The 24,855-nt window shown below is 43.2% G+C and overlaps 5 protein-coding genes across 6 annotated transcripts in view; 2 read left to right on the top strand and 3 right to left on the bottom strand.

The window, feature by feature from the left end:
* Nucleotides 1–177: 177 nt before the first annotated feature.
* Nucleotides 178–2,240, top strand: cskmt (citrate synthase lysine methyltransferase). Its single transcript, XM_062383906.1, has 2 exons — nucleotides 178–509; nucleotides 1,525–2,240. The coding sequence occupies exons 1-2, from the start codon at nucleotides 434–436 to the stop codon at nucleotides 2,205–2,207; spliced, it is 759 nt and encodes a 252-aa protein (XP_062239890.1). The 5' UTR covers nucleotides 178–433; the 3' UTR covers nucleotides 2,208–2,240.
* A 332-nt stretch (nucleotides 2,241–2,572) lies between these two features.
* On the bottom strand, nucleotides 2,573–4,592 carry LOC133949863 (ependymin-like). Its single transcript, XM_062383907.1, has 6 exons — nucleotides 4,472–4,592; nucleotides 4,256–4,290; nucleotides 3,934–4,068; nucleotides 3,666–3,858; nucleotides 3,406–3,493; nucleotides 2,573–3,067 (listed from the first exon to the last, which is right to left on the bottom strand). The coding sequence occupies exons 1-6, from the start codon at nucleotides 4,536–4,538 to the stop codon at nucleotides 2,944–2,946; spliced, it is 642 nt and encodes a 213-aa protein (XP_062239891.1). The 5' UTR covers nucleotides 4,539–4,592; the 3' UTR covers nucleotides 2,573–2,943.
* Nucleotides 4,593–5,697: 1,105 nt separating this feature from the next.
* LOC133949581 (ependymin-like) lies at nucleotides 5,698–8,407 on the bottom strand. Its single transcript, XM_062383498.1, has 6 exons — nucleotides 8,249–8,407; nucleotides 8,073–8,107; nucleotides 7,859–7,993; nucleotides 6,616–6,802; nucleotides 6,442–6,529; nucleotides 5,698–6,352 (listed from the first exon to the last, which is right to left on the bottom strand). The coding sequence occupies exons 1-6, from the start codon at nucleotides 8,328–8,330 to the stop codon at nucleotides 6,229–6,231; spliced, it is 651 nt and encodes a 216-aa protein (XP_062239482.1). The 5' UTR covers nucleotides 8,331–8,407; the 3' UTR covers nucleotides 5,698–6,228.
* An 833-nt stretch (nucleotides 8,408–9,240) lies between these two features.
* alpk1 (alpha-kinase 1) lies at nucleotides 9,241–16,970 on the bottom strand. Of its 2 annotated transcripts, XM_062383496.1 has the most exons (14): nucleotides 16,822–16,970; nucleotides 16,335–16,566; nucleotides 15,560–15,714; nucleotides 15,280–15,478; nucleotides 14,961–15,020; nucleotides 14,778–14,864; nucleotides 14,624–14,700; nucleotides 14,407–14,502; nucleotides 14,215–14,319; nucleotides 12,261–14,052; nucleotides 11,492–11,639; nucleotides 11,249–11,411; nucleotides 10,501–10,687; nucleotides 9,241–10,392 (listed from the first exon to the last, which is right to left on the bottom strand). In XM_062383496.1, the coding sequence occupies exons 2-14, from the start codon at nucleotides 16,450–16,452 to the stop codon at nucleotides 10,190–10,192; spliced, it is 3,390 nt and encodes a 1,129-aa protein (XP_062239480.1). In that variant the 5' UTR covers nucleotides 16,453–16,566; nucleotides 16,822–16,970; the 3' UTR covers nucleotides 9,241–10,189. The 2 variants fall into 2 exon arrangements, with proteins under 2 accessions (XP_062239480.1, XP_062239481.1); XM_062383497.1 differs by lacking the exons at nucleotides 15,560–15,714; nucleotides 16,335–16,566; nucleotides 16,822–16,970 and having other exon boundaries at nucleotides 15,348–15,464.
* Nucleotides 16,971–17,384: 414 nt separating this feature from the next.
* LOC133950021 (RAS guanyl-releasing protein 2-like) overlaps nucleotides 17,385–24,855 on the top strand; it is a 34,823-nt gene continuing 27,352 nt past the window's right edge. The window contains exon 1 of the mRNA XM_062384175.1: nucleotides 17,385–17,851. The gene's annotated coding sequence lies outside the window, so the exon portion shown is untranslated. The remainder of the gene's footprint in view (nucleotides 17,852–24,855) is intronic.

The raw sequence follows: 24,855 nt of genomic DNA, 5'->3' as shown, positions 1-24,855 counted from the left end.
TCTTGTATATTCAACCATTGGATGTCTTAAAGCTTTGAATGCCATTAACACTGAACACCAATAATATATTTAATTCTGAGTGTCAGTTTCAGCTTCATAGCTCTAATAGCCTTAATACCAGACCTGACACCTGCTTGTGAAGCTTTACTTGTTCCCTTTACTACAGGAACTCTCACTCTGATGCGTTATTTTGTACCATTGACTGAAAAAAGTTCAGAGGAGCAGTTGTGTTGTTGTTTACATCTCCTCTCACCCATGCGCAGTCGCGTCACCGACGCTCAGCGTGGCCCTACTCAAAGATCGTCGGCTTACAGCAGCAGGAGACGCTGTCTCTTTAACAATTTAGTGGACTACAACAATCGAATTTTGTGGTCGGGGCAGAGTGAGAGCTCTTCCGGTGTACAAATTCAAAGACGCAAGTGGAGAAGGACAAATGTTCAAATCTTTGACACTGTTGAGCAGAGTGAGAGCTGCTGCAGCCTGTGTGCGGCACCACTCGTCTCTCACAGGTACGTTTCCACCTGGAGACCCTGCAGCACAAGTTAGCCTGACTCACACGTTAGAAACTGCAGCTAACACATTGGTGTATCACAGCAGCTAACGAAGCTAGGCTAGCAGCTGCCCCGGGTTGGCTGTATCACAGCAGCTAACGAAGCTAGGCTAGCAGCTACAACGAGCTAGCTGTCACCCTTAGCAGCAGCTACACTTGGTTAGCACTCATAGGTTGCTAGCACCTATAGTGGTTTAGCTGTGACATGATGCAGTTGAATAGTTAAGTGTTTTTTAATGATCTGCACTGTATGTGAATTGTGTTTCTGTGCAGGTTTAGCAGCACACACGTTCTCCAGTTTTTTATTTGAATATTTTTATTTAAAAGTTTACGTTTTTTAAATTACGTTTCTAAATAATTACACTAACTCAGAACGAGAATTAAGTTACTGCATAGTTCAGTAATTTGACTAAAGAACCCAAGAACAGGTATCAATGTCTTACAATTCAATTTTCTGTCATTAATGAAATTATTACATCTTTGAACGTTACCACTGTTTATTAGCACAGAAATTTGTCTGACAGAGCTTAAAGAGATACTGCACACTTTATATACTAATAAATTATATGAATACTGGTTTTAATATCACGTTCATCACCAAATCTATCAAAAACAAAACCTATATGGGTAACCATGGTTCAGAACGCCACTTTGTGTTTCTGTCATGGACCTTTCTGGGCCAATGCTCAGTTAGCGTCAACCGTATGGGAAGACGACATTTATTTATTTATATACACAGTATATTTGAAAAGGTGGACTCCTTCTTCTCGAAGGTTGGGCAGACTCATGCCACCAGAGAGCGCTCGTGAGTTGCAGTCTGGAAAGCTGCGCTCATCTTCAGTAACCTCTAAACCTCCACATCGTCTACCATCTAGAGACGTCCCTCGTCCTCTCCCGCCCCTCTTCCTCCTGTTTGTCTGTGTTTCACTGCTCGTGTCCACTGAATATAATGAATTCACTCTTTTTATGTGTAGCTGAACTGATGGAAAACATGGATAAGAAAGCAACCTGGGACCGTTTCTACACTGAGAACAACAGCCGGACACCCACCTTCAAGAACTTTGAGTGGTTCTTTGGCTTTGAGTCTGTGCGGGACTTCATAATGCCCCTCTTACAGCACAAGTGTGATCCAGGTGCTCCGCTCCGTGTCCTGGACGTGGGCTGTGGCACCTCAGCACTTGGGCCTTGTATTTACAGACACTCTCCTGTGCCGGTGCAGGTCACCTGTGCTGACATATCGCCCGTAGCTGTACGACTCATGAAGGAGCACGTGGAAGCGAAAGCAATTCAACCACAGAATGTTTCTTCTCAGCTGGAGTTTGTGGAGCTGGACTGCACACACCTTCTCAAGCACCTTGGTTCTGGCAGCGTGGACCTGATCATCGACAAGGGCACCATAGACGCCTTGTTGAGGTCTAAGGAGGGGAAGGGGAAGGCCGGCCTGGTGCTGAGGCAGTGCTTGAAAGTGCTGCGGGGCTCGGGGTCGCTGCTCCAGTTCTCTGATGAGGACCCTGATGCCAGGCTGCTGTGGCTGGAGACGGAGGCCCAGGAGCCGGGGACGATGGCAGCCGATGTTGGCATGCAGGAGGTCGGAGAATTAAGGGGAATGTATTATTACTGCTACCAAGTGACTCCTCGCTCTATTAAACATCACTAACTTGAAATGAATAAATTAAATTATTGAAAATCATTGTTAAAAGAGTCTGTTTTATTCCTGACTCAATTTTGCCAGAAAATCTATATATTTCTCAACCATGGTCTCAAGTTTTTACCTGGTAACTGCTGCCATCTAGTGGCCAGCAGACCAACCTATTCAGGAAGCCAGAAAGAGATCTCGGTGTTCTCAAGATGAAATAACAAAAGTGGTCAAAAAGACAGAAACAACTTTGATTTCACGTAGGTTGAGAAAACACATTTAACTGCCTTATTTGCTGGAGTTCTGTCCCTCAAAAATAATATCATACTATATTGAGATTGTTCAATTGTTATTATTAATCAGTATCATTAACTACATATTTCAACATTGGTTAAATCATTTGTCTTTATTGCTGCCACCACGTATTCATGTCTTTACCATATATTATTTATTGTAAGGAAATACAAAATAAAAAAATCTCATAAGTTTTATGTTCTGTCCAAAAAGAGATGGTAATTGTGTATTTTATTTGTTAAGTGAAATGATATTGTACTTATCGTTTCTCTCCTCATTTATATTTAATATACTATGTTGTTTATACTAAGAGAATGTTAAACCCACAACAAACTTACTATTTTAAGCTGATTGAAAAATAACCTAAATTTAACCCACATGCCACTAAATAAGTGATAATGCAGTGCAAAAGAGCTGTGTACAGTCACAGTGCACAATACATTTTAAAATCTAGCCTATTGTTTTAAAACAAGCTAAAGAAGGTCGCTGGGTCTTGTCCGTCCTCTTCCTCCAGCTGCGCGTGCTTGCAGAAAGGTGGAGGGATGAGCTGCTGAGGGTCACGTAGTCCGACAATGTTATTAAAAAAGCTGTGGGTGAAACACAAAGAAGAAAACATGGTTAAAACAGGCAAATACCCTTGAGAAGTCCCAGAATCTCCTGCAATACCGAAAAGAAATTGGAATGACGCAAAGCCAAGTTTGTCTTTGTTTGTGAATGCCAACGTCAATAAATGTGTGAAGAGTGTTATGTAGTTTTACACCAGCATATAAAACCCCCCCCCCCACAATTAGTCTCTTATGTTGTTGATTGTGTACAAGTTTCTTACAGCAGACCTTTTGACAATAGTAACATAAGTAAAATAAAAAAGCCCTATTCCCTGTCAGGTGTAAAAAAGCATTTCTGAATAGTTCATTGATGCACTGACCTGGTCACCATCCATCCATGTTTGGGGGTGTGAAACAGAGTGCTGACAGGAATACATCCATACTCGGTGACGGTGCTCATGTACTTTGCTGCAGACAGAGAGGCGGATCACGAGGAGGCCGGGGCAGCGCAACAGACAAGCAGGTTCATGAGAATGAGAAGGAATGAAATTTAAAAAAAAAGGGACCATCCCTGACAGTCATGTGCCTCAATACACCACATGACATCTAGTCTCATTCCCTCTTACTTCCTCTACTGTACCTTTCCCCTCCTTCATCTGCTGCTCCCCCGCCCAGGTGTTGACCAGGACTCCCTGTCCCGGGAAAGAGGAGCTGCCCAGCAAAACCTGTGCCAGCAGGGTCGCGTTCTTTGGGATTGCCAGTGGGTGGAAGTCCACATTGAGCGGCCTCTTGCAGCACGTGTGGTTCTTGGAGTTAATCTTATACATCACACGCTACAGGACAGGATGGTGTTACACACTGAGCTGAGCTGTAAATCACATTTCCCAAAGCAGATGTTTGGCCATTACCTGTCTGTAGAGCAGAAGGACGTCGAGGTGGAAGGTCTTATTGCCGATGACCCCCCACTCTGTGAGGCGGATGCGCTGTCTCTGGGAATCGTAGCTGTACTTGGCGAAGGCCAGCAGCTTCTCATTTTTGGTAGTCTTTGAAATGTGGACATTTTTTGTAACTTTAAAAGATTCATCGTATTATTCATTTAACCTCCCACCTGTGACTGCAAAAAAAAATAATCCAGTAATTTATTAAGGGTGAATGAAAACGTTCAAATGTAATATCAGCCAGAGACTTGGCATTTACACAGCAGCATAATTACAAGATGTTAAGACTTACCACAGACAGGTCTCCGGTCAGCTGTGGAGGGGATGCTGACAAAATCAAAGAAGCGGTTTAACCTAAATGGAACCTTTATATCACATAGCAATTTCCACATTCCACAGTATATTTTTCTCAATATGCTGAAATTTATAAAAGGTGTGTGAAGTGCTGTGACAGGACATTATAAATTAAAACTTATTTTACTTTAGCTGTGTTGTGAAGGCTACTTACTGCATTGTTGTGGTCTCTGAGCGAGGCAGCCGGCTGACAGGCACACAAACAGGACGAGGACTCTCATGCTGCCTGTTGTCAGATACGCAGGAAGGAACGTTTTGCTGCTGCTTCACAGAGTTCACTTCCTTATATACAAGTGGGTGAGGCTGCCTTCAGTTACACATTTTCTCAGCTTACAGACCTGTCCTGTCGCTATAAAAGGGGAATTCAAATGTGCCCATACCATTGGGAGAGGCGGTGGACTAGTGGCAGAAAAAATTGGACTATGGGCAGAAAACTGGGAAGACATCAGACTGGAAGGTCTCTGGTTCGACTCCACGCAGTAACAACAAAAAAAACGTACCTGGACGCAGTAACAACAAAAAACGAACCTGGATGGACAACACTTGGATCTGTCCAAAAATCCAAGAGGATTCTACCTACCTCACTGTCTAGTGCCCCTGAGCAAGGCACCTCACTCCCCCAACATCTGCAGTGGGTGCCGTACATGGCTGCCCACTGCTCTGTGTGTCCTGCACCAGATGGGTTAAAAGCAGAGGACAAATTCCCTCAATTGCATGAGTGTGTCTGTGCATGTGTTTGGGATAAATAAATGTATCTTGTATCTTGAATCTGGCCTGAAATAGTATTTCATCACCTTTCTACTCTTTCCCTATTCTAGGTACATGCAATTTATGCGCTTTAACAAAATTTCTAAATAAACAGAACAGAATTCAAATTGAAATCCTGTGGAGAGTTGAGAAAGAGCATTTTTAGCCTGTAAACAAGATATTGATGGTAGTTTCCTGGTGCCTGTATGATCTCAGGAAAACCGTGTCTTCAACAGAAACTGATGGAGGGAGAAGAATATTCAAGACATCGACACCAAAAGAAGATAGTAAGGGTTCAGATGTTTTCCGTATTGTCTGTCCGAATGAATGTGACTAGCTTTCTCTATCAATCAATGAAATATGATATATTGTGCTTTCACTACTGTTATTTTTCTTTTACTAACCCTAACCCTAACCCATTTTAGGAAATATTAACAATGCATTTATATATAGTAAAAGATCAGAATTGCAATTTGAGTATTAGAAATGTGTTTTAACAGGAAAACATTAGAGGGTGTTCATTTCTCTGTAGATTGACATTTCTTCTGATGAAATGTAGATTCTGTGAACTCGAATGTTTCCTAATAATATGAATAAGCCTATTGTATATTTTCATTACACACTGAGACACACTTGTTTGGTAATTTTATTGATTAAAAAAATGCATGTGGTCACAGAGATTATGAGACAATATCCTTTTTACGTAGCAGTGATGTACAGTCATAAGAAAACTGATGCAGGTTTACTTCTCACTGATGTAATACTGTGTATGTCTCGAAGACAACTTTAGTTAACTGGTGATTTTAAAGCTGTATGAACTGTTAACTACTAGAGGACATTTTGTAAAACATGTTAGCAAATGATCAGCTTAATATTTGTAGCAGACAGCAAGTAACATTTATTTGGTGTCTGTAAAAGGGAAAAGGTGCTAAAATGAATTGTTGACAATTTACATCACAGGCTTTTAATCAATTGGTGATAAGAAAAAATGACATTTTCAACAATAAAAAAGATAAATTCTGCAAAATTTAGTCAGAGAAGCTTTGAGTTACACATGTTTGTTGCACAAGTAAACGCTCAACTCTGATTCAGTGGCTTCACTTATTTTCATTCAAAATCTCAAAGACAGTTTGAGGCACGAGTTCAAGGAGGTCTTTATCACTTTCAAAGGAACAAGCTGACGAAGTCGACTGGCTCCTCTTCATCATCCTCCATCTCTGCATCTGGGCAGAAGTCCGGAGGGTTGAGCTGACCCGGGTCTGTAATTCCAATGACGTTGTTGAAGAAGCTAGTGAAGAGAAAGAAGGGGACACAGTGAACACCTGGCAGGTAATGAAACAGTTTCTGGCTGTAGAGTTGATTTGAATCCTTCAGTACCTGGTCACCACCCATCCGAACCTGTCAGTTTGGTACGAAGTGCCGACAGGAATGCATCCAAATTCAGTGACTGTGCTCACGTACTTTCCTGGAGGGACAGACATGACACTGATGGTGTTAATGAAGTAATGTGAATGAAGAGACAAGCTCTGACCCTCACATGCTAGGTCTCACCTTGCTTGTTGGGCAGATCTCCCATCCAGGTGTTGACCAGGAGTCCCTGTCCGGGTCCAGACGAGCTGCCCACGACAGCCTGGCCGAGCAGACCTGCAGTTTTGGGGATTCTCATGGGATGGAAGTCCGCCTTCAGAGGCCTTTTCTTGCATATATGGTTTTTGTGATTAATCTCATACATGACAGCCTGAAGGATAAAAGTTGAAGGATGAGGATTAATGTTTCAAAGGACCTTTACACTAATCATTTACAGAGATCGCTGTGTACACAGTGATGGGATTCCTGGGTCCTGGAGCCAATGGAGCCCCTTGGCCTTATGATGTATTATTAGGCTTTAATTTTATTAATGTTAAAATCAATTAATATTGAATTTGAAACTTTTGCTTGATTACAAAATTGTCTGAACATTTTGTAGATGAGCAGATTCTATCATGGGATGTTCAAACAGGCCTATACATTGCATTAAGATGGTATCTGACAGTTTCCCTTCAGCAACTGTGAGGGAGAGCAGTCCTGACAATGTCCAGGATGAACATGCTGTAACTCGTGGTCACTGAATCGGAATTCATCCGGGAGTGGGACCTTTAACGGCTTGATGGATGACTTTTCTCTAAAGAAGGCCAGATGGAAGCCACTGCCTCAGGTCAGATATCTTTCACTGCAGTTTTGTGTGGTGGTATGCGGCTCTGCACTCCATCTGATGTTCATTTGTGTAAACTCCTATAGATTTAAATACTTTGCTGCACGTGCCATGTACAAACCACCTAAAATGGCAGCAATTTAACATGTCAAATGAATGAATATAATTTTGGAGTAACACACACTTTGTATATCACGCGTGTGCTATGTGCGTGCATGGCTAGGGGTCTGGGGCCAGGGCCAGTGGTCTTTGTAATCCATCTATGTGTGTATCGATCAAATGATTATTCAGCTTGTAAGTTGAAGAGAGTGGGTTTGTTATTCTGACACCTGTGAGAAGTATAAGAAGTCCTGATTCCCTATGCAAAAACTGAAATACACATGAACTTCCCTTTATGGTAAATCTTATCTCCCATTGAAGATAGTAATGAGATCTGAATTAGAATTTGTATATAGGCTACCCCTGACAGACTAATCTTCCGGTGCAGATCTCTGTGCTTTGACTTCGAATAAATACTAACTTCCCTTTGCCTTTCACTTTGGTTCAGGAGCGATTGCTCACCAGAACGAGTTCATGTGCTGATAGTGTCATTGCTCGGGTTACCTTTCTGAAGAGCAGAAGAGCATCGTAGGTGAAGCTCTTGTTGTCATAGGCGCCCAGCTCCTTGAGCCGGATCCTCTGTCCCATTGCATCATACTCATATCTGATGTAGGCCTCCAGCTTTTCATTCTGTGTGGACTGGAGACAGATAATATGAGTGAGTTCACGTGTCTTACTTGCTCTCAGGTTAAAAAGGCACTCTAAAACAAACACTCACCACCATGAGGGCTCCACTCAGAAGACGAGGACTTGCTGTGTAAAAACATAGGGAAGTATAACACTGCATTATTTCAGTAAAGTTTACACTTTAACATGGAAAATTTGCATTCAATAAGACTGTTATAAAATTCAATATAACATACACATCTGTCTTTTATCTGGTTTTTTACTTACAGCATGGGCGGGGCTTCTGAGCCAGGCAGCCTGCCAGTACAAAAGCGAAAACTGCTAAGATTTTCATATTGTAGGTTTCCATGCTCCGGTTCACAGGACACAACAGACAGTCTGGTGCTTGGGAGAGGAGCTACTTCCTTATAAGCTGACACTGAGGCTCCAGGAGAAAGTCCAGCCTCCAGGTTTTATTTTTAACCCTTTGAGGCTTATGAAAGGAAAAATCCTCATGCAGCTTAGGGAAAGGCTTCTGTTATCAGACTCACATCAGCTGTAAAAGTCAGTGTCTCCTCCCCAAATGACGCCTCCTCTACTTTATGTAAAGAAAACCATTTGTGTGTACAATTGTTATAAAAACACAGCATCTACCCATATTTCCCCACGAAACCTATAACATAGTCACCTACAAGGCACTGAATGCAAATACCTGTCATATTTATTTGGTGACGCTCACTACAATAAAGTGCTTCTGAGGAGAGTGTCTGTCTGTGCCAGGGCTCAGTGGGACAGGGGTGAAGAATTGTGTTTGTCTCAGCTAAAGTGGGAAACCATAAACCCAGAACTGGAGTTTTGTCTGTGGAGTGGAGAGGAGGTGTGTGTGTGCTAATAGCCCTGTGAATGACATCACAGTCATATGATCTGAAGGTGTGTGTGACTGCACTCGTGACACTGGAGCACCTGCATGTCGGTGATTTTCTTTATTGCACAAAGGCATCACGCTGTCTTTTAATATTAATAAAATATGCCTCCTTACTAATGTGAAGATGTTCTGTGGGAAGTTTAGCAGTATTGCTTTTGACTTGTCTTGCAAAGAAAAAAGTTCGTTATTGTGTAATTTTAAGAGTTTGATTAACAAGGAGATAAAATGATTGTTATCATTATAATAAGAAAGTAAACACTGGTGACATTGAATGTCACAAATAAATCTTTAACGATATATATCTTATCCGACCTGCAAGCCCACACCAGTCACCTGACTGACTGAAATACACTGATTTAAGTAGAACAGGTCATTTAATTCTCATCATTTACGGTGTCTTAATATCGTTGCATGGACTTTGACCAAATCACAAACCCATTATGTTTGAATGAAGAACACTTTCTTTTTTTTTACATTTGCCACTTGTTTACAATTAACAAATACTGTATGTTTACAAACTATTACCAATGACTGCAGGGTTATTTATTTACCTGCAAAACAGTGTTGAATTATCAATTTAAAGTTCAACTTGCTGAAGACCTTACACAAGCTAAGGAGCCCGTGAGGTCAGATCTACACAGTGCTGATATGCCAGGTGAGTCACTGTGTCAGGTGACTCCTACTGTTCTTCCAGTTAGACAACAATCCAATAACATACACGAAACAGCAAAAGATACAAAAATACATTTACAAAAACAAACCAACAGAAGCATTTTATCTGAGTTGTGTTTTTTCTATGATATACAGCTGGGTGCAGGTGAGGCTGTATCTGGAACATTTTATTTTATAGGATAGGATATAGGATATAAAATTACTATATGACTGGGCTATTTTTTCTTTCACTTTACTCTCCATGCCCTCAGTCCTACGAAGTAAAATATTTTCCTAATGAAGTTATGTGAAGTAAAAACTTTACTTCCTGTGTCATGTGTCGTGAATAGAGAGCAAATACTCAAACAGAAGTAATATACATTTTGAAGCTTTATCACAAAATGTCGCATTTTCAAAAACCAACCCTGACAAGTAGCTATATAAACTTTAACTATATAAACTGTATTCTTGATACAGTTGAAATGAATTGATTAGTTGTTGAAATGTTACTGAGAAATACCATACACTGTGCAAATTGTGCCAACCTTTAAAATTGCATCAAGTGTATTATACTCTTATTTTATTTAAAAGCTGAAACATAATCTTTTCAATCAACTGGGGAATCTATCAATCTGTGTCACTTCTCAATGTTTCTAGGTGGGAACATGGGGCTGTCCAACCACTGGAGCTAGTTGAAGCAGCCGGCAGATGCCATTACACTCGGGGCCGTGTTGCTCTTCCAGGAAGTACCTGAGGCCTCTGGCAGCAAAGTTGGAGGGGCCCCGAGGGGTCCTGGTGGAGTGGATCTGGGGGTCAGTGAGGTAGGTAAGCCCTTTGCCATTGGCTGTCACCCATCCTATGAAAAAAAAGAAGGTAGAAGACAGTTACATCTTTTCAAAGTGACAAGAATGCACAGGCTGTGGGGAATCATCACACACAAACACACGCACACACAAATACACACCTTGCAGGTCTACAACAACCTCCTGGTAGTCAGAGAATATGTAGGTGAAGTGTCCAAAGGCGAGGCCATATTCTGTGGCCTGGAAACTCTTGTCCTTCTTTCCCGTGTTGTTGGTCAGTTTGACAAAGTCTCCGAGCATGTAGGGCTCTACTGACACACACCCCACGATCTCATCACCATCCAAAATCTATTACAAAAGGGAAACGCTGAGTTCCATTAGGAAATGTACACACATTTACAGTCATATGTATTTGTACCATAACAGTAATATGAAGTGGAAATAAAAGGAAACTGTTCTGTCAACACCCTGCAGTTTTACTATTTAGACTTTATACTAAGAACTAGTATTCATGCTAAATGGTAAATTAATGAAGGACAAATATTGTTTTATTTGGTCTGATTTGATCAGATGGGGAGAAACAATATCACTAAGCAAATATTTGTACCACTACGCCAATGTGGTATTATAGATTTTATATTGACAACACATTATAGTACCTTCTATATTAACAGCAGTAAACCCAAAGGTGTACTGGGGAATTACATAAGGGTTTGGAAGAAAACTGCTTGAAGGCCGCTGATGCCAATCCTACACTCTGCTGTCTCCAGTGTTAGTGTTATAAATGTGTAAGGGATGCTATTAAAGTAATATTGTGTGATTAAGGTTAATTTAATATGAGTGTATCTGCTATTTCTCCTCCTCCTCATCATCTGTTGTATGTTTGGCATCTTTATTACTCGGCCTCACCAACAGTGCCTCTGAGGGAATGAAGTAGATCTGGGCCATGACATCTCTGTCGTAGAGACTCTTGTTGAATTCTGTCACATAGTACTGGGCCGTCATCTGCCTCTCCACATCTCCCAGGTGAAACTGGATCTGCTTCGGCTTCAGGTAGTCCTTCCCGACGTAACTACGGACATTAACACACAGACAGTGTGAGGCTTAAAGTCATCACAGTCTGGTTGTGTGTAGAATGTGCAGCATGCGTACCTGCTTAGCCTTTCCTCTTGGTGTAAAAACTGCACCCATATTGCTGCTCTCTGCTTGCCCTTCATCCCCATTGGCTCTCCGATGTAAACACAGGTCTCCCTTGCCGTCCACAGTCCTTGTGCTTTTGAGAACTTCAAATGTAGAGCACCTAGTGGTTTTGGATATTCAGAGACCGTTACAACCAACGTTTTATGTACTGCTTAAGACACAGCTGGGTTTTTACACTACTTGCAGACTACCCCACTGTGTGGGTTGTTTTGATGCAAAGGCTTCTCAAATGGGACCAGAGAAATTTTGGACAGAGGTACAGGTTTTACTTTCTTAATTAAGCATTTTAGCATGCTACTATTTGCCACTACTACAAAACAAAGCATTTTACATGTCCACCAAGGTTATTACAATTCAACCTAAGGGGGATACGAATGACAGTAACTAATGTCATGTCCCTTGATCAGATATTTCACATATTACAAATTTTTAACTATTTAACTCAAAGCAAAGTCGTTGATTACCACATGCAATTAATCCTTTTGTACTGAAATGATAAACAGTTGTACAAAATATAGACCTGCAGTATGAGTAAAAACTTTGATCAGCTAAGCAAAAGTCATTACAATTCCATATTTTGGGCACCATGAATGTCTACACCAAATTTTAAAACAATCCGTCATAGCTGTCATAACTATACCCCCCCCCCCCCCCACACACACATACACAATGCCAGCTTTCCAGCCATACCTAACATTCTTAAATAGGACTTCATACTTACTGTAGACGGCTCTGTGTTCTTTAAGCTTGAATTGTGTCTCGTCACTGTGCAACCTCTTCATCAGACAATCGTGGCAAACACCAGCCAGTAGGGCTCGGTAATCTCTCTGTGACAACAAATATGGTCTCTCAGAGACAACACCACCTGCTGTGCTCTGATTTTGGCAGGTGTAACACAAGGGGCTCTGAGGAACAGTCACCTTTTCTGCGGAAGAGACTTCATTCATCTCTACTATGTCAAATGAACTATCCATGGAAGGTTCAGTCGAGGCACACTGGGAAAGGTTTGGGTGTGGGTTTGCTAAAGAGCTCTTGGTAGCAGGTTTTACAGATACAGAGTCAGTTCCAGTGACAATATTTGGGTCAACATTCATTTCCATGTTTTGTGGCTTGGACAAAATTCTGGAATCCCTTCTAGATATTTGTTTCTCGTTCGTGGGAACTTGGCTTGAACCAGTGGTCTCAGAATCAAGTGTCTCTAAGAGGAAGAAACTCCCGTCAGACTCAGATGACTTGCTGGTTTGGCTGGTTCCTGCTTTTGATCGGTTAGATAGCTGAGATATTCTGTTTGTGGGCGAGGCAAGGTCTGTGGAAATTTGCTCCCATGATGATTGGGAACTGAAACTGTCACTGAGAGAGCTGGAGGATGTTTTGAGAGTTAGCTGGGACAAAGATTGTGGTTCTCCATCAGCTAGGAATGTTTTTTGCACTACACCAGCACCAGCAATCATCCAATCCTCCTCAGTGGCCAGTGTCTCTATTCCAGCTTGGATCGCTTCAAACTTTTCTGAATCACTACTCCCATTGGAGGAGGAAGTGGCAGGTGTTGCTAGTCTTGGGACTGTATTGGAATTAACAGTAGAGCTAGAGACATGCAAGTCTCGCTTCATGTTTTTGTCAGGGAACAGGAGAAAGCTATCGTCAACCTCAGTGGTCAGACAGTTCTGGTTACTACCCTCTGCTCCCGCTTCCGTAGCACTACTTCCTACGTATCCACTGCTGCTGGGCCAAGAAGACCCTGAACCACTCAAGGAGAAGTTCTGCCATGATGAGCCAAGTTCATCTGTGCTTCCTTGAGTGGTACTCTGGTCAGAGTGCTGAGGTGGAGGCCCAGCAGATGAATCTAATCCTCTCAGATGTGGCTGCTCTCCTTGTGGTGTACCCTTTGCCATTGTACAGGCCTCAGTGCTACATTCTGTGTTAAGTGGGTCCATGGTCGTCCCGAGCGCAGTTATACACAGCCTCGCCCCATCTAGCTCGTCTTTAGTTCCCTTACAATTGGAGTTGGTTGTCTCGCAGAGCGATGCACGATACTTCTGGAATCTCTGCATCAACTTAGAGAAACCGGCCAGAGTAAAATTAACTGATGCGTCTGCGATGTTTCTGTAGCTGTCGGGAATAAAAGACCCCCTATCTGAATTAAAGAAAGGCTCCACTCGCAGCAGAAGCTTGACTTGGGTGACCAGGTGCATGATCTCAGCACAGAGGCTATCCTTGTCTTGGCTAGCTGCATGACAGTAATCATAGAAATTTGCTAAAGCTTTATGGCAAGCTTGTGTCGCCTGCGTTACAACCTTCTGAGGAGTGCCAAGCCATTTGTGTGTGACAGTTAGGGAAAAGGCAGCCTTGAGGAAGGTGTGAAGCTCCTGCTTGCTGGTGACCTGCTTGCCCTCTGTATCGGTGAGTAGGCCGATGGAAAATGCCTCTCTAGCCTGCTGGAGGAAAGACTGCCTTTGTGAGTTGGGGCACTCCAATGAGAAACTGTATGATAACAAGCAGGTCCCTTGAGTTACCTAAAGAAAAAGAAGAGAGTCTGTCAATAGAAATTCCTATGCGAATAATTTGTTTTGCTTTACCGTTAGCTAGCATGTCTGTTTTGTGATAAAAATGACTTTATTAATTTCTGTCAATTGCAGGCATTCTTAACTCAATGCCCAGTCAGGTGAATGGCTTACCACATTCGTCAACACATACAGTGACGTGTACTGGCTGTATACCACTGCCATCTTCGCTGCCTGGGCTGCTGAAAGAAGACGATGACTCACATTTCCAAGTAAGGACTGCGGCGAAAACAACAGATCAACAAATTTATAAACCAATTTATAAAAAGCCCATGGTATGAAATAAATGATGGCGGCTAGACTTACCAATTCTTTATTTTGATCAGTCCTAAAAGTACGAAAGTCCTCATCATTCATTGACACCAATATGTTTGCCAGTAAGCCTAGAGAAGTTCCAATGCCCTATAAAATAAACAGACATGCAGAGCAAAGGTTTACAATCTTGTGCAAACTGGGTCATGCAGGTTGACAAACTCATAGTGTGCTGTGCCACTGCGGCAGCGACATGCTCTTTCTAGGCTACCTTTTTATCAGGTTGAGGAAGTGAATAGTAGCCGACCAGCGAGGCCCAGATTAACTCCGCAGCCTCAAGCCACAAGCCTGAAACAGAGCAGTGAAGAAGGTGTTAAAATGTAGAGCGGTCAGTGTTCCCTCTTTTATTCAAAAAATTATCTTACCCAGCTTTTGCAAAATCATTCCACGCACTTGAACACTAACAGCCTGCACAAGAGTCTTGTCACTTTCAGTGTGGTACACCCAACAACCTGTAAATTAGAGATTAATGTTCTATTTATTCAGCATATTCCATATAGTGTAATCTGCAAATGAAGGCCACTATAATGACATAGCAAGGACTTTACCTGTGGCCCCGCAATTGTTTATAAGGCTGCTCAGGATGTACTCTGCCTTTTGTAGTTTGCCTGTAGGGAAGATGAGGATTATGTTCACATTCATCCAACCCTGCATAATCAAAGCAAACAGCTAATATATCTTAAAAAAATGTGTTATATTTACAAGGTAATAAAAAGCCTTCTCATGTCTAATTTCCATGTTATGCGTTTAAATCAACCAATAGGATTTCTCAAATCTGTCATTATAATTGATGGATAACTAGTTACCTATCCACTCGTCCAATATAAGAGTATTTTAACCCCACCCCTCCACCACACTGTACCATACCAGAGTTTAGGTAGACCCTAGCCTGTCGTATGACCAGCTGGGGCGCCACCGGTGTGTCAGGTCGGCACCTGTGGAGCAGTTTGGTGATTTTCAGCAGCCGGGTGGACTCGTCTGTCCAGTAGAGGTATCGGTCCACCAAGAAGACTACTGCCAGTGCAGTGCTGGCTTCCCGAGCCACAATGGAGGCCTTTAAAACAGCCTGGCCACAAAATGAACACACGTGAGTTGGTTTAACGACAAGAAAACAAGAGTAATTACTTTTTATCTGGGTGATTATTACCAGTAGCTGAGGTAGGTGCTTGCTGATGAGGTCACTGAGGTTGGTTTTGTCACTTGCACTGACTGAGTGCTTGTACTGCCACTTCTCCGGCACGAAGGGCCACTTCATGTCCATGGCTTCCTGCAGGAGAGAGGCCAGTCCTGCAGACAGCAAGTCTACAGAAAATAAATAAGAGCGGGTGCACGTTTTTAGCTGCAACAAAAATGGTAGAATACTTGGTAAACTTTTGCATGCAAATAATATTAGCCATACCAGAAAGCTTTGTGCATTTTGCAATTCAAACAGAAAAAAGCTGGAGAAATCAAGTTTTTTGCTCCAACCGTAAATGCTACACATTGCTTGAGGTATTTTGTGTGGTATGATTGCCTCAGTGTTATACAAGGATTAAAATACTCAGTACGATGTAGTATTTTATTTGTTGTTCAGCTGTCTTCTTGTTCCTTTGCTGGAGACATATTATTAGTGGGCAGTGGAAATGCAGAGGGGACTGGGATATACTGGGTTGAGAAGGAAGCTTACAGTGGACACTGTCCCAGTTTGTGCCACTGAAGAGCTAAATAAAAGGTAATCCCCTATAATTCACACCAGCTGCATGGATTGCATTGTTTGATTCATTGAGCATTTGCAGAGAAAGTCTTTGTCTTAAATTCCCAACACAAGCTGTGTGTGTGGAGCAGCTCACGTCGGCGTAATTCCACCAACAATACTAAATCCCAATGTGACTTCTCCTCCAGCCAAGTGAAGATTGACTCCACAGCACCCTCTTGTGTCTGACCTGTGCAGCTGCGCTGGTTCAGCCTCTCGGCCTCAGTGGGCTGGCTGGACCTTTGAGCCGCTGCTGCTGCTGCTCTGAGGCACTCCTCCAGTAAATCCCCCACCTCCTGACTGTCCATTGGGGCAAACGGATGTCACAGCTCTTGCCTGTCAAAATAAAGATATCCTCCTCTCTTGGTTTCCCCACCTCTGCCCCTGAACTAAAGGGACCCGAGAAGAGAACGGCCACACTGCTGTGGAGAAAGGATTTTTATGACATTTAGCAAATCGTTTGTTGTGACTTGTACTTTCAACTGATTGATTCAAACATATTTCCAGACGTATGAATGGTGCAATTAACAAAACACAACAACACATCTCATGACACTAAGGCGAATAAGTAAAGATGAGAGCAAATCACAGAACTTCTTCTTCCGTTTTGTTTTCTTACTCGAATCCCCAGTGGCTCAACCACAAAGACAAGTGGTTGAGTCTAAAAACTAACTTACGGTCACTTCAGGTTCTCTTCTTCTTCTTCTTCTTCTTCTTCTTTTCCTGGTAGGGCAGGACTATAAATGCTGCCTTCAAGCGTTGTCGGAAATATCGCAATTAGAATAGGACACCACCTATATTTGGAGATTGGCGGCTTGATTTAAAAACGGAATCAAAAGTCCCCGTGACAACCAATCGAGACGAACTGCACGTTTCCTTTCACCGCTGCATGAGTTTCACTTTGTCCAGAGACACAGAATGACGCATTATATCATTTAGTTTCTATTTCACTTTTTGACTGACCTATCAGTCAGTCAATAAACATTTTCTGTATTTTTTAATAGATTCACTAATGCATAAACACACAATTTTCTGTATTTTTTAATAGATTCACTAATGCATAAACACACAATTGTTAACTCATTGCAGCAACATTTGGATTCTGTTTTTACTCAATTTGATAAAAATGCATTATTTTGTGTCATCTTGGCTTTTCTTATTATTGTTAAAATACTGGTACGGATTGTGACAGGCTCGCTGCACTGACATGGTGTGTGCGGCGGTGCGGAGCTGCGCGTACACAAGCAGCATGTGGACGGACCGTGGTGCTGCTGCGTAACCACCGACAGGAGGGACTGTGGCTCTGCAGTTAGGTCGCGAGGCGCACAGCTGGAACAACAGAGGGGCTGGCACGCGGTCCAACTGCGACCAGATGCTCCGACGCACGGCCGCATCCACAACTTGGCTTCGTGCGCGCCAGGAGAGGAGGCGACCGTGTTGTAGGGTTAATGTGCCTTGAAGAAAGAATCAGCCGCATAGCACAGAAACAGGGGAGCCGGAACCAGGGAGCAGCTCTTCTCCGATGAGGTTCTGTGGGTTCCTGTCATCGCCTCCTCGCTCGTACCGCAGGACCCGGTGCTGCCACTTGGTGAACCAAAGAGTTCTGGGGTGCCGGTGATGTAACCGTCTTCTCCTCAGCGCGCACTCCTCAACTGTTCATCACTGTAGCCTCTCCTCTGAGAGCATGGGGCCCCTCAAACTCTGAAGGTAAGCATTGGGCCAGAACTCGCATGTTGGAGCAAAACTGAGGCTGTTTGGGCTCATTTGGACATTTTTACGCACGGCAGGTCCCAGCATGTATACTTTGGGTGTGTGTTTTTGAGGCATTACCTGCCTGTTTAATTCCAAAGATATGTCATCACTTTGTCAGTTGACGTTGCCGTAATCGGTGCACCGCTGTATTGCAACAGGATCACTTGTGGACATGCCCGCTGGCACCACAGCAGCCCCAAGAATGTTACGGTGACTCATTAGGGATGCGGATCTTTGTACTTTGCGTTGGAAGAGCTTCTCACAGGTGTTGTGCTCAGAGTTGAAGAAGGCATGGGTTGCACCATCCTGCTGTAAGAAATATTTACTAGTGGAACAATGAAAATGAGTGTGCCATTTATAGAGCATGATGGCAACAATAGTTCATTGTTGTTAAGACAGGCTCCCAGTCAGTTCCAGCTCATAAACAGTCTAACGACTTGTTGGCTGTGTAGAAGAGTGCATGGAAGAGTGCAACAGCTTTATTTATAGGCCACACACTCCAAATAGAATTACCATAATATAACATTCAGGTGCTTAGAGCTTCAACCGCACTGATGGCACTGCCTCTTGGCGATCTGCATCACTTAAGGAAGGAGGAGCATCAGTGAGCAGAGGAGGATGGAGGGATGCCTACTCCTAAAACTAGACCCAGGGAGTGGCAGGGTGTTCATCCTGCTTTGACCAGAGAATGATGGTAACAAAAAAAGTCTGTGTTGAAATCCAAAAGTTATGGCTTGAGCCTGTGTGGGAGGAGGGGATGGAAGACGTTGGAGGTCGATGCTGAACCATTTACCTTTCAGAGCTTGCTGAGGTGTCAATCAAGCTATGCTCACACTGACTTTCAGGCAGCTCTGTTTATAACCATTGAACACTTCTGTGCTGAGATAATCTCCCAAGGCCACGTCCCAGTTTATTGTGATTCGGATCTAAGCAAGTGAAAGACTATAGCTGCTCACTTTATTCTCTCTCAGCCAGCCTCCTCGAGTGTGTGCTGTGGTTTACAGGCCGCAGCTGTCTCACTGTCATGACTTAAGGTGATTCCCTCTCATCACGCTCAGAACAGTGAGGATTAAGAGGCATCTGAGTATGTCGCGGCTGCTGCTTATTCGCTCTGCGGCTCCTCTGCGGACTTCACTGAGTCAGGCTTTGGTGTGAGAGCAGCCAGATTGACACAAAAGATTTGACTTGTGGGCTGCGACTCGTTGCCTCTCTGGAAAAGCCTTTGCAGCTGCTGGAGAGAGAGAAGTCACTTCAGAGTTAGTGCAATTGGCATTCGGTGTCGCTGATGGACTGTTCCTGCTTTGAATGCCGGACAAGCTCCCTTTGTCCACGTCCAGATAAGCATCTAAATGCAAATGGTAGCAGCCATCAACGTCGGACGTGTGTGCAGACAAATCTGTCTCCAAAGCATAAATCAATAAAACAGTTAGTCTGAAATCAGTAATTTGATCTTGTGCTGGCTCATTTGATCTTCAGGTACCTCCAATGTAAACCGTGGTCCCTGTGGTCTCATGTAGCCAACAAGTGAAGTGGGGCTTTACTTGAATGATATAGAGCTTTGAGAAGAAGAAGGATTCAGAGCACCTAGCAACAGATTAGTGGTAAAAATCAGGTCGAGGAGATTCTTTAAAAAGCCTCTGCATACCCTCCTCTCCTCTCTCTCTCTCTCCCTCTCTCTCTCGTCTGCTGCTGCAGTGCAATAACTTTAGTCCTCTGGAGTGGCCACCCTTGATATTTAGCACTGCGTCCAGCCGCCTCCTCCACCTCAACCACTGTTGCACTTATCAGGAAAGCCAGCCATAATTGGATCCATTGTGAAGGGCTGCTGCTTTATGCCAAAGCACCAACAGCAACAAATTTGAAGGGGAGGAGGAGAGGACAGAAAATAAACCATCAAGCAGAACAGAAGGACAGGAGCAAGGAAGAAGAAAAACTAAAAAAAATCAACTACACAAAGAGGAAAATTAGGGAAAGAAGATAATAATTACAGGGAGCAGGCAAGAGCAGCAGCTCAGGCATGTTCGCTGGATGTTTGCCATGATTGGGGTGAACGGTCCAATGCACTTGCCACTGTCTCTTCCCCCCGATCACATTTTTCATTAGCCTATCCCATCTATTCCTCCAGAGGCACGTGTGCTACACTCCTAATTGCCTGCATCATCTTTTTCACACATAACCTGCCAGGTCACATTCACTCCAAGCATATTTGAAGTCATTCATTGAAACCGCGCAGTGCTTGTTCAGGTCATTGGCACTGACAATGGAATTCAAACCACTTCAACAAGCCCCCCCCCTCCGCATTCGCCCCATATTTTTTGTCTTCAATAGCATTATTACAGAGGGGTTCTAAATGATTTAAAAAAGATGATTTAAAGATGCAGTGTAGGCTTGACTCCCACCAGTTCAGAACAGTGATTGTAAAACGGTGACAATTACGGGTGGGTGTGACATCTCTGAATGCAGACAAGTTCAAGGGTGTTTTCAAAAACTGCAAAAGTAACAGGTACATTCCTCTGTCCCTCCTGTTCTCCTGTCACCTCTGCAGTGCCCATGAAATGGCACAGACCCTGTAACCCATCAGTCTGTCGGCGCACTCTGCTCTGCCTCTCTTTAAAGACGGACAGGAGCTGAAAAGCAGCAGCACTGGGGGGGAGACAGGGGAGGGAAGTTGTCGGATCTGAAGAGCTGTAAATCAAACTGCAGTTGGAATTAAATCGGTCGGGGGGCGAAACGCAAGACTGGATTTGCCTGGAAGGAGGGTGCATTAAAAGTCACTGGTGCTGCATCTCAGCGAGTGATTACTGCCGGCAGTAAATGAGTGGCGATGGTGATTGCACAATTGTGATTTGTTTTCAGTTGACTGCACACTCCCCCCCTGTGCTAGGTGTTTGGCACGCTTTACTTTCAGAAAGGGAATCAAAACAACAACGCCTGCGGTATCCTGCACTCGCTGTCAACAACCCGGGAGGTCACGTTTTCACCTGTGTCTGTTTTTGTTACTCAAAAAGTGCTGAGCCGTTTTTGCTCCAAACTCAGTGGAGGGATGAAGAGGAGGCGAGGCAAAACCCCATTGCATTTTGGGGATTACATCTGAATCATTTTATATGAATTTGAATATTTTACTCTGAAGAGGGAAGTATGTTGTCTGACACTTGTCCTGACATCATTTTTTCTATTGTTATATACTTTCTTACTCACCGTGAATGCAATGATCCCTCATTTCCACTCTTCGTCTGAATTCGCTTAATGAATGGTGCATTATGATGACAGGAAATTGTGGGTTTTGTGGTTCCCTAAGTGATGCGAGTTGAATTAACGGAATACAACATAAACAGGAACTATCCAGTTCAAAATGTTCGAATGTTCAAAAGTCTGCAGGGGTAATGAAGAGCTCTGTGAATGTGCAACAGCATTTACACATACAGCACGAAGGTAGTTCAGAAGGACTGATGCATAAGAAACACCATAGAGCCCAGTGAGGCAACTCTGACAGGCAGGAGGAAATGAAGCAGATAAACACTGTGCAAAGAGCACATCTCTCACCAGATGTACAGTTTGGGCTCTGCTCTGTGAGCCACAGATATGTCTTAGAAGACATGCTTGTGTGAAAATGAAAGGACTCAGAAATGCCGTGCATTGCAGTGGCTGTTCTGGGTGGATGTTTTCCTAAAGCCACGCGGGGAAGGTGACGGCTGCAATGGCTCATACTGGGAATTACTAGCTGAAACTGATTACACTAATTAGTACTAAACACAAAATTCATTAATTAGGATTGTCTGTGTAGATTAAATTTCCTTTTGGTGTCTTTCATTTTATTGCTTTGAATCGACTACAATGACTTGACTAATTGACATTCTGGGAAATATGTGGAGTTTCATTTAGCCAGGAGTGAGATTAAGATAGTTATCACTCTTATACAAAAGAGCTACATGCTACACAGGAGCCTAGGAACTAGAAACAGGTTTGTCAGGCAACCGGTAGGGATCATAGACTTTATAAAAGATGGGCGAAATGACTGCTTCCCAAAAGTGAAGCCAAATTGTCTTGATCGCCACCTGGTGGCAGGCTGCAGAAAAGGTCACAAGTCTCGCCACCTTCATGCTAGTATAGACCAAACTAAAGAGATGCTTCTGTCATTTAAAGTTCTTATCACACTGATTTATGTTCAACTGCTCACTTATTTAATTAGTCATTTTATGTTTTTTCTCAAAATGTTGCAGTATTGTGGAAGTAGAAACCAAACAGTCTCATGAATTATCCATAAATTATCAATTTTCACAATAATCTCAAGTCTGATAATGCAGCCTACTGGCAAAGGCTCAAATTTCTGAGTATTATACTGTCATTAAATCATATTTACCCACCCTTGATGTAACTCTCTGTAAAAACAGGAAGTGAAATTCCTGACTTCAGCATTACAGAACACCAGAAAGTGAACTCTGACCGCGGCTTGTCCAGAAATTGATACTTTGGCCGTTGGTAGGAATCATGTGTGTGCACTGCAAGGGACATATTGCAAGAGATGATGTGTCAGGTTTGCTCTTTTGCACAATACGCCATGTGTCCTCATCTGTCACTCATCACACAACCAGTTATGTGCGTGGGGGGGGGGGGGTACGCACAAAGTGAGGAAACACTCTTATGTAGAGAAAGAAAAAGGTGAGAGAAAAACCATGTTGAATAAAAACGACTGTGTGTTTAAAAAAAACTTGCCCGCTCTCTGTGCAAGACTATTTATACAGAGAGTACGCTCGCTACATTTCACACAGCCACACATACACGCCCTTCCGGTGTTTGTTATGAGGCAAACTTTCATATCTGGTAAAAGGACAGACGTTAGAGCAGGAAGCCTCAGCCCAAAGCGGCAAAAACAGCGCGACACAATGATACATTGTTGTGTTTGGGGGGTGAAAGGGGCCGATATTAGGGCACATGCGATCTCCCCCCTTGTTCTGTTTCACATATCAGGCGTTTCATTTAAAGTCCGAAAGTTGAGATGTGAGCTACGAGAACGTGCCAGATGTGGAACAGGATGCGTGACACTTTTTAGTTTTGGAGGACATAATAAAACATTAAACTCTGGCAGCTGCTGGGTCTCAGCAAGGCATTGTGAAATCGGCATATTTGTCATCCCTGCACTTCCTTCTGTTATTTCAACATTATGAAAACTGTGCATACACCACATAAGCAGGTGTGCCCCCACCTACTTGTTGCATGTATTTTCATACAGTTTCCCATCATGTGTAACTCTCCCTGTTTCATTTCTCAGTTCTTTCTCTCGGTTTCTCACATTTGACTGAGCTGAAGTGAGGATATAGTACGCCCTCTCTGTGCCTCCCAGTCGCTCTCTCTTTATCATCCGTTCCCCCTGCTCCTCCTCTCTTCCCACCGCCACCCACCCCTTCCCCTAAGGAGCAACTGCGGCTGCTAATCTCAGTTTGCAGCCAGTGCCCCCCCACCGATGTGGCATTCTGCATGTCCAGGGAAAAGGAAGCGTTTCCCTTCCTGCTCTCAGTACCCAGCAGTCTGTAAATAGAGCCTGCCACCAGCCGCTCTGTAGGGCCCCTCTGGTGCACTATATCTGTCGCGCCATGCGGCACCTTTGCTACAACTTCCTGACACAAAACCAGGAGGTGTTGTGCAAGAGATAATGTCAAGAAGTGGTTTTTCTGTCTTATGATTGTGGCCACACGGCCTCGCAACGACAAGATCAAGCTTCAAAGTCAGGATTCCTGGCCCTCACCAAAAATCTGGGGCTAAATCTAATCTAATATTTCACCAATAATTTGATATATAGATATATTTTGCTGCTGGACCTAAATCACATTGCTTTTAGTGATAGCTGGCTGTTTTACCAGTGAAGGATGTGGTAAAAAGGAGAGACAGCACAGACATTTTTTCTCATAACTTCCTATGTGACAGGAAATAAAGAGGAATGTGACCAATATGTCCAAGACAAAGGCACCAACGCTGCCACTGGTTTTAGTAAGTACAAAGAATATTTTTCGAAAATATATGCCATGAATGAATAACCCAGGCTGATGTCGTACAGTTAATGCGTTTACCATTTACATCAGCTTATTCAACATGCAAAATTAGTTTTGACCCTATGGTGGCTCCAGATAAGGGGAGTGAGGGAATCATCATCTTTATTACAAATCATCCTGAGGGGAAGATGAATAACTGCACCAGTTCTCACGCCCATCTATCTAATAGCGTTCAAAGCAATTCAGCCCCAACCGCAGCGATCAATCCACTTTTCCTCATTAGATGTATCCCAAGTCAGTCAATCACTTCAGTCAATTTAAACTGACGTGATGGACTGACCACTCAACCCACATTGCCATCCCCACATGGTGTATGGTGAATTCGACTGCCACAAGGCTGGCAATTGAACCTTTTCAATTAACAGCTCCCCAAGAGGGAATAAATGCATCCACAGCTTTTGGCTCAGGGCTGCTATCTGTGAAATCATCAATCAAATTTACCCAAATGTCAGTATGGAGGGTATAAAACAAAATCAATGTCTATATAGAGACACATACATTAGCTCTGGGTATTTACCAGCATGGTAATGAGCCCATTATGGAAATACCAATAGGATGATGGATATCATTATCTGTGTGTATGTGTGTGTGTGTGTGTGTTTGTGTGTGTGTGTGTGCGTGTTTGTGTGTTTGTGTGTGTGTGTTTGTGTGTCAAGGTCTTATCATCAATCAGTGCTTCTGTTGATTTTAAGACATTTTTATAGTCGGCCAATTTTCTGCTTATGTGTGGGCTTTGTGAGAAGACACATTTAGCATGGCCTGATGTGATTGAAACAGGGGGAAAGCATGTAGGCACCAAATGGATCACTTCATTTGAAGGAAAAAAACACACTTTGGATAATCTTAAGTGTGGATAGTCTAATCCACTTCCTTGCATGTATACAGGAGCCTTCCCAGGCAAAAGGGACCTGG

This window comes from Platichthys flesus, chromosome 24, assembly GCF_949316205.1.
Source record: "Platichthys flesus chromosome 24, fPlaFle2.1, whole genome shotgun sequence".
In the NCBI taxonomy this organism is placed as follows: Eukaryota; Metazoa; Chordata; class Actinopteri; order Pleuronectiformes; family Pleuronectidae; genus Platichthys; species Platichthys flesus.
The sequence above is the reverse complement of the archived record's forward strand: the minus strand, read 5'-3'. Positions and strand labels throughout refer to the sequence as shown.

Coding starts and splice junctions, on each gene's coding strand:
- cskmt (XM_062383906.1), top strand. CDS start 434: ATGTTCAAATCTTTGACACTGTTGAGCAGAGTGAGAGCTGCTGCAGCC. Junction 510..1,524: donor GCACCACTCGTCTCTCACAG/GTACGTTTCCAC, acceptor TTTTATGTGTAG/CTGAACTGATGGAAAACATG.
- LOC133949863 (XM_062383907.1), bottom strand. CDS start 4,538: ATGAGAGTCCTCGTCCTGTTTGTGTGCCTGTCAGCCGGCTGCCTCGCT. Junction 3,494..3,665: donor GCAGATGAAGGAGGGGAAAG/GTACAGTAGAGG, acceptor CTCTGTCTGCAG/CAAAGTACATGAGCACCGTC. Junction 3,068..3,405: donor CATGGATGGATGGTGACCAG/GTCAGTGCATCA, acceptor TTTCACCCACAG/CTTTTTTAATAACATTGTCG.
- LOC133949581 (XM_062383498.1), bottom strand. CDS start 8,330: ATGGAAACCTACAATATGAAAATCTTAGCAGTTTTCGCTTTTGTACTG. Junction 7,994..8,072: donor TGAGTGGAGCCCTCATGGTG/GTGAGTGTTTGT, acceptor ATCTGTCTCCAG/TCCACACAGAATGAAAAGCT. Junction 6,803..7,858: donor CTCTTCTGCTCTTCAGAAAG/GTAACCCGAGCA, acceptor TTTATCCTTCAG/GCTGTCATGTATGAGATTAA.
- alpk1 (XM_062383496.1), bottom strand. CDS start 16,452: ATGGACAGTCAGGAGGTGGGGGATTTACTGGAGGAGTGCCTCAGAGCA. Junction 14,503..14,623: donor TTCCTCAACCTGATAAAAAG/GTAGCCTAGAAA, acceptor TTTATTTTATAG/GGCATTGGAACTTCTCTAGG. Junction 14,320..14,406: donor CTGATCAAAATAAAGAATTG/GTAAGTCTAGCC, acceptor TTTTCGCCGCAG/TCCTTACTTGGAAATGTGAG.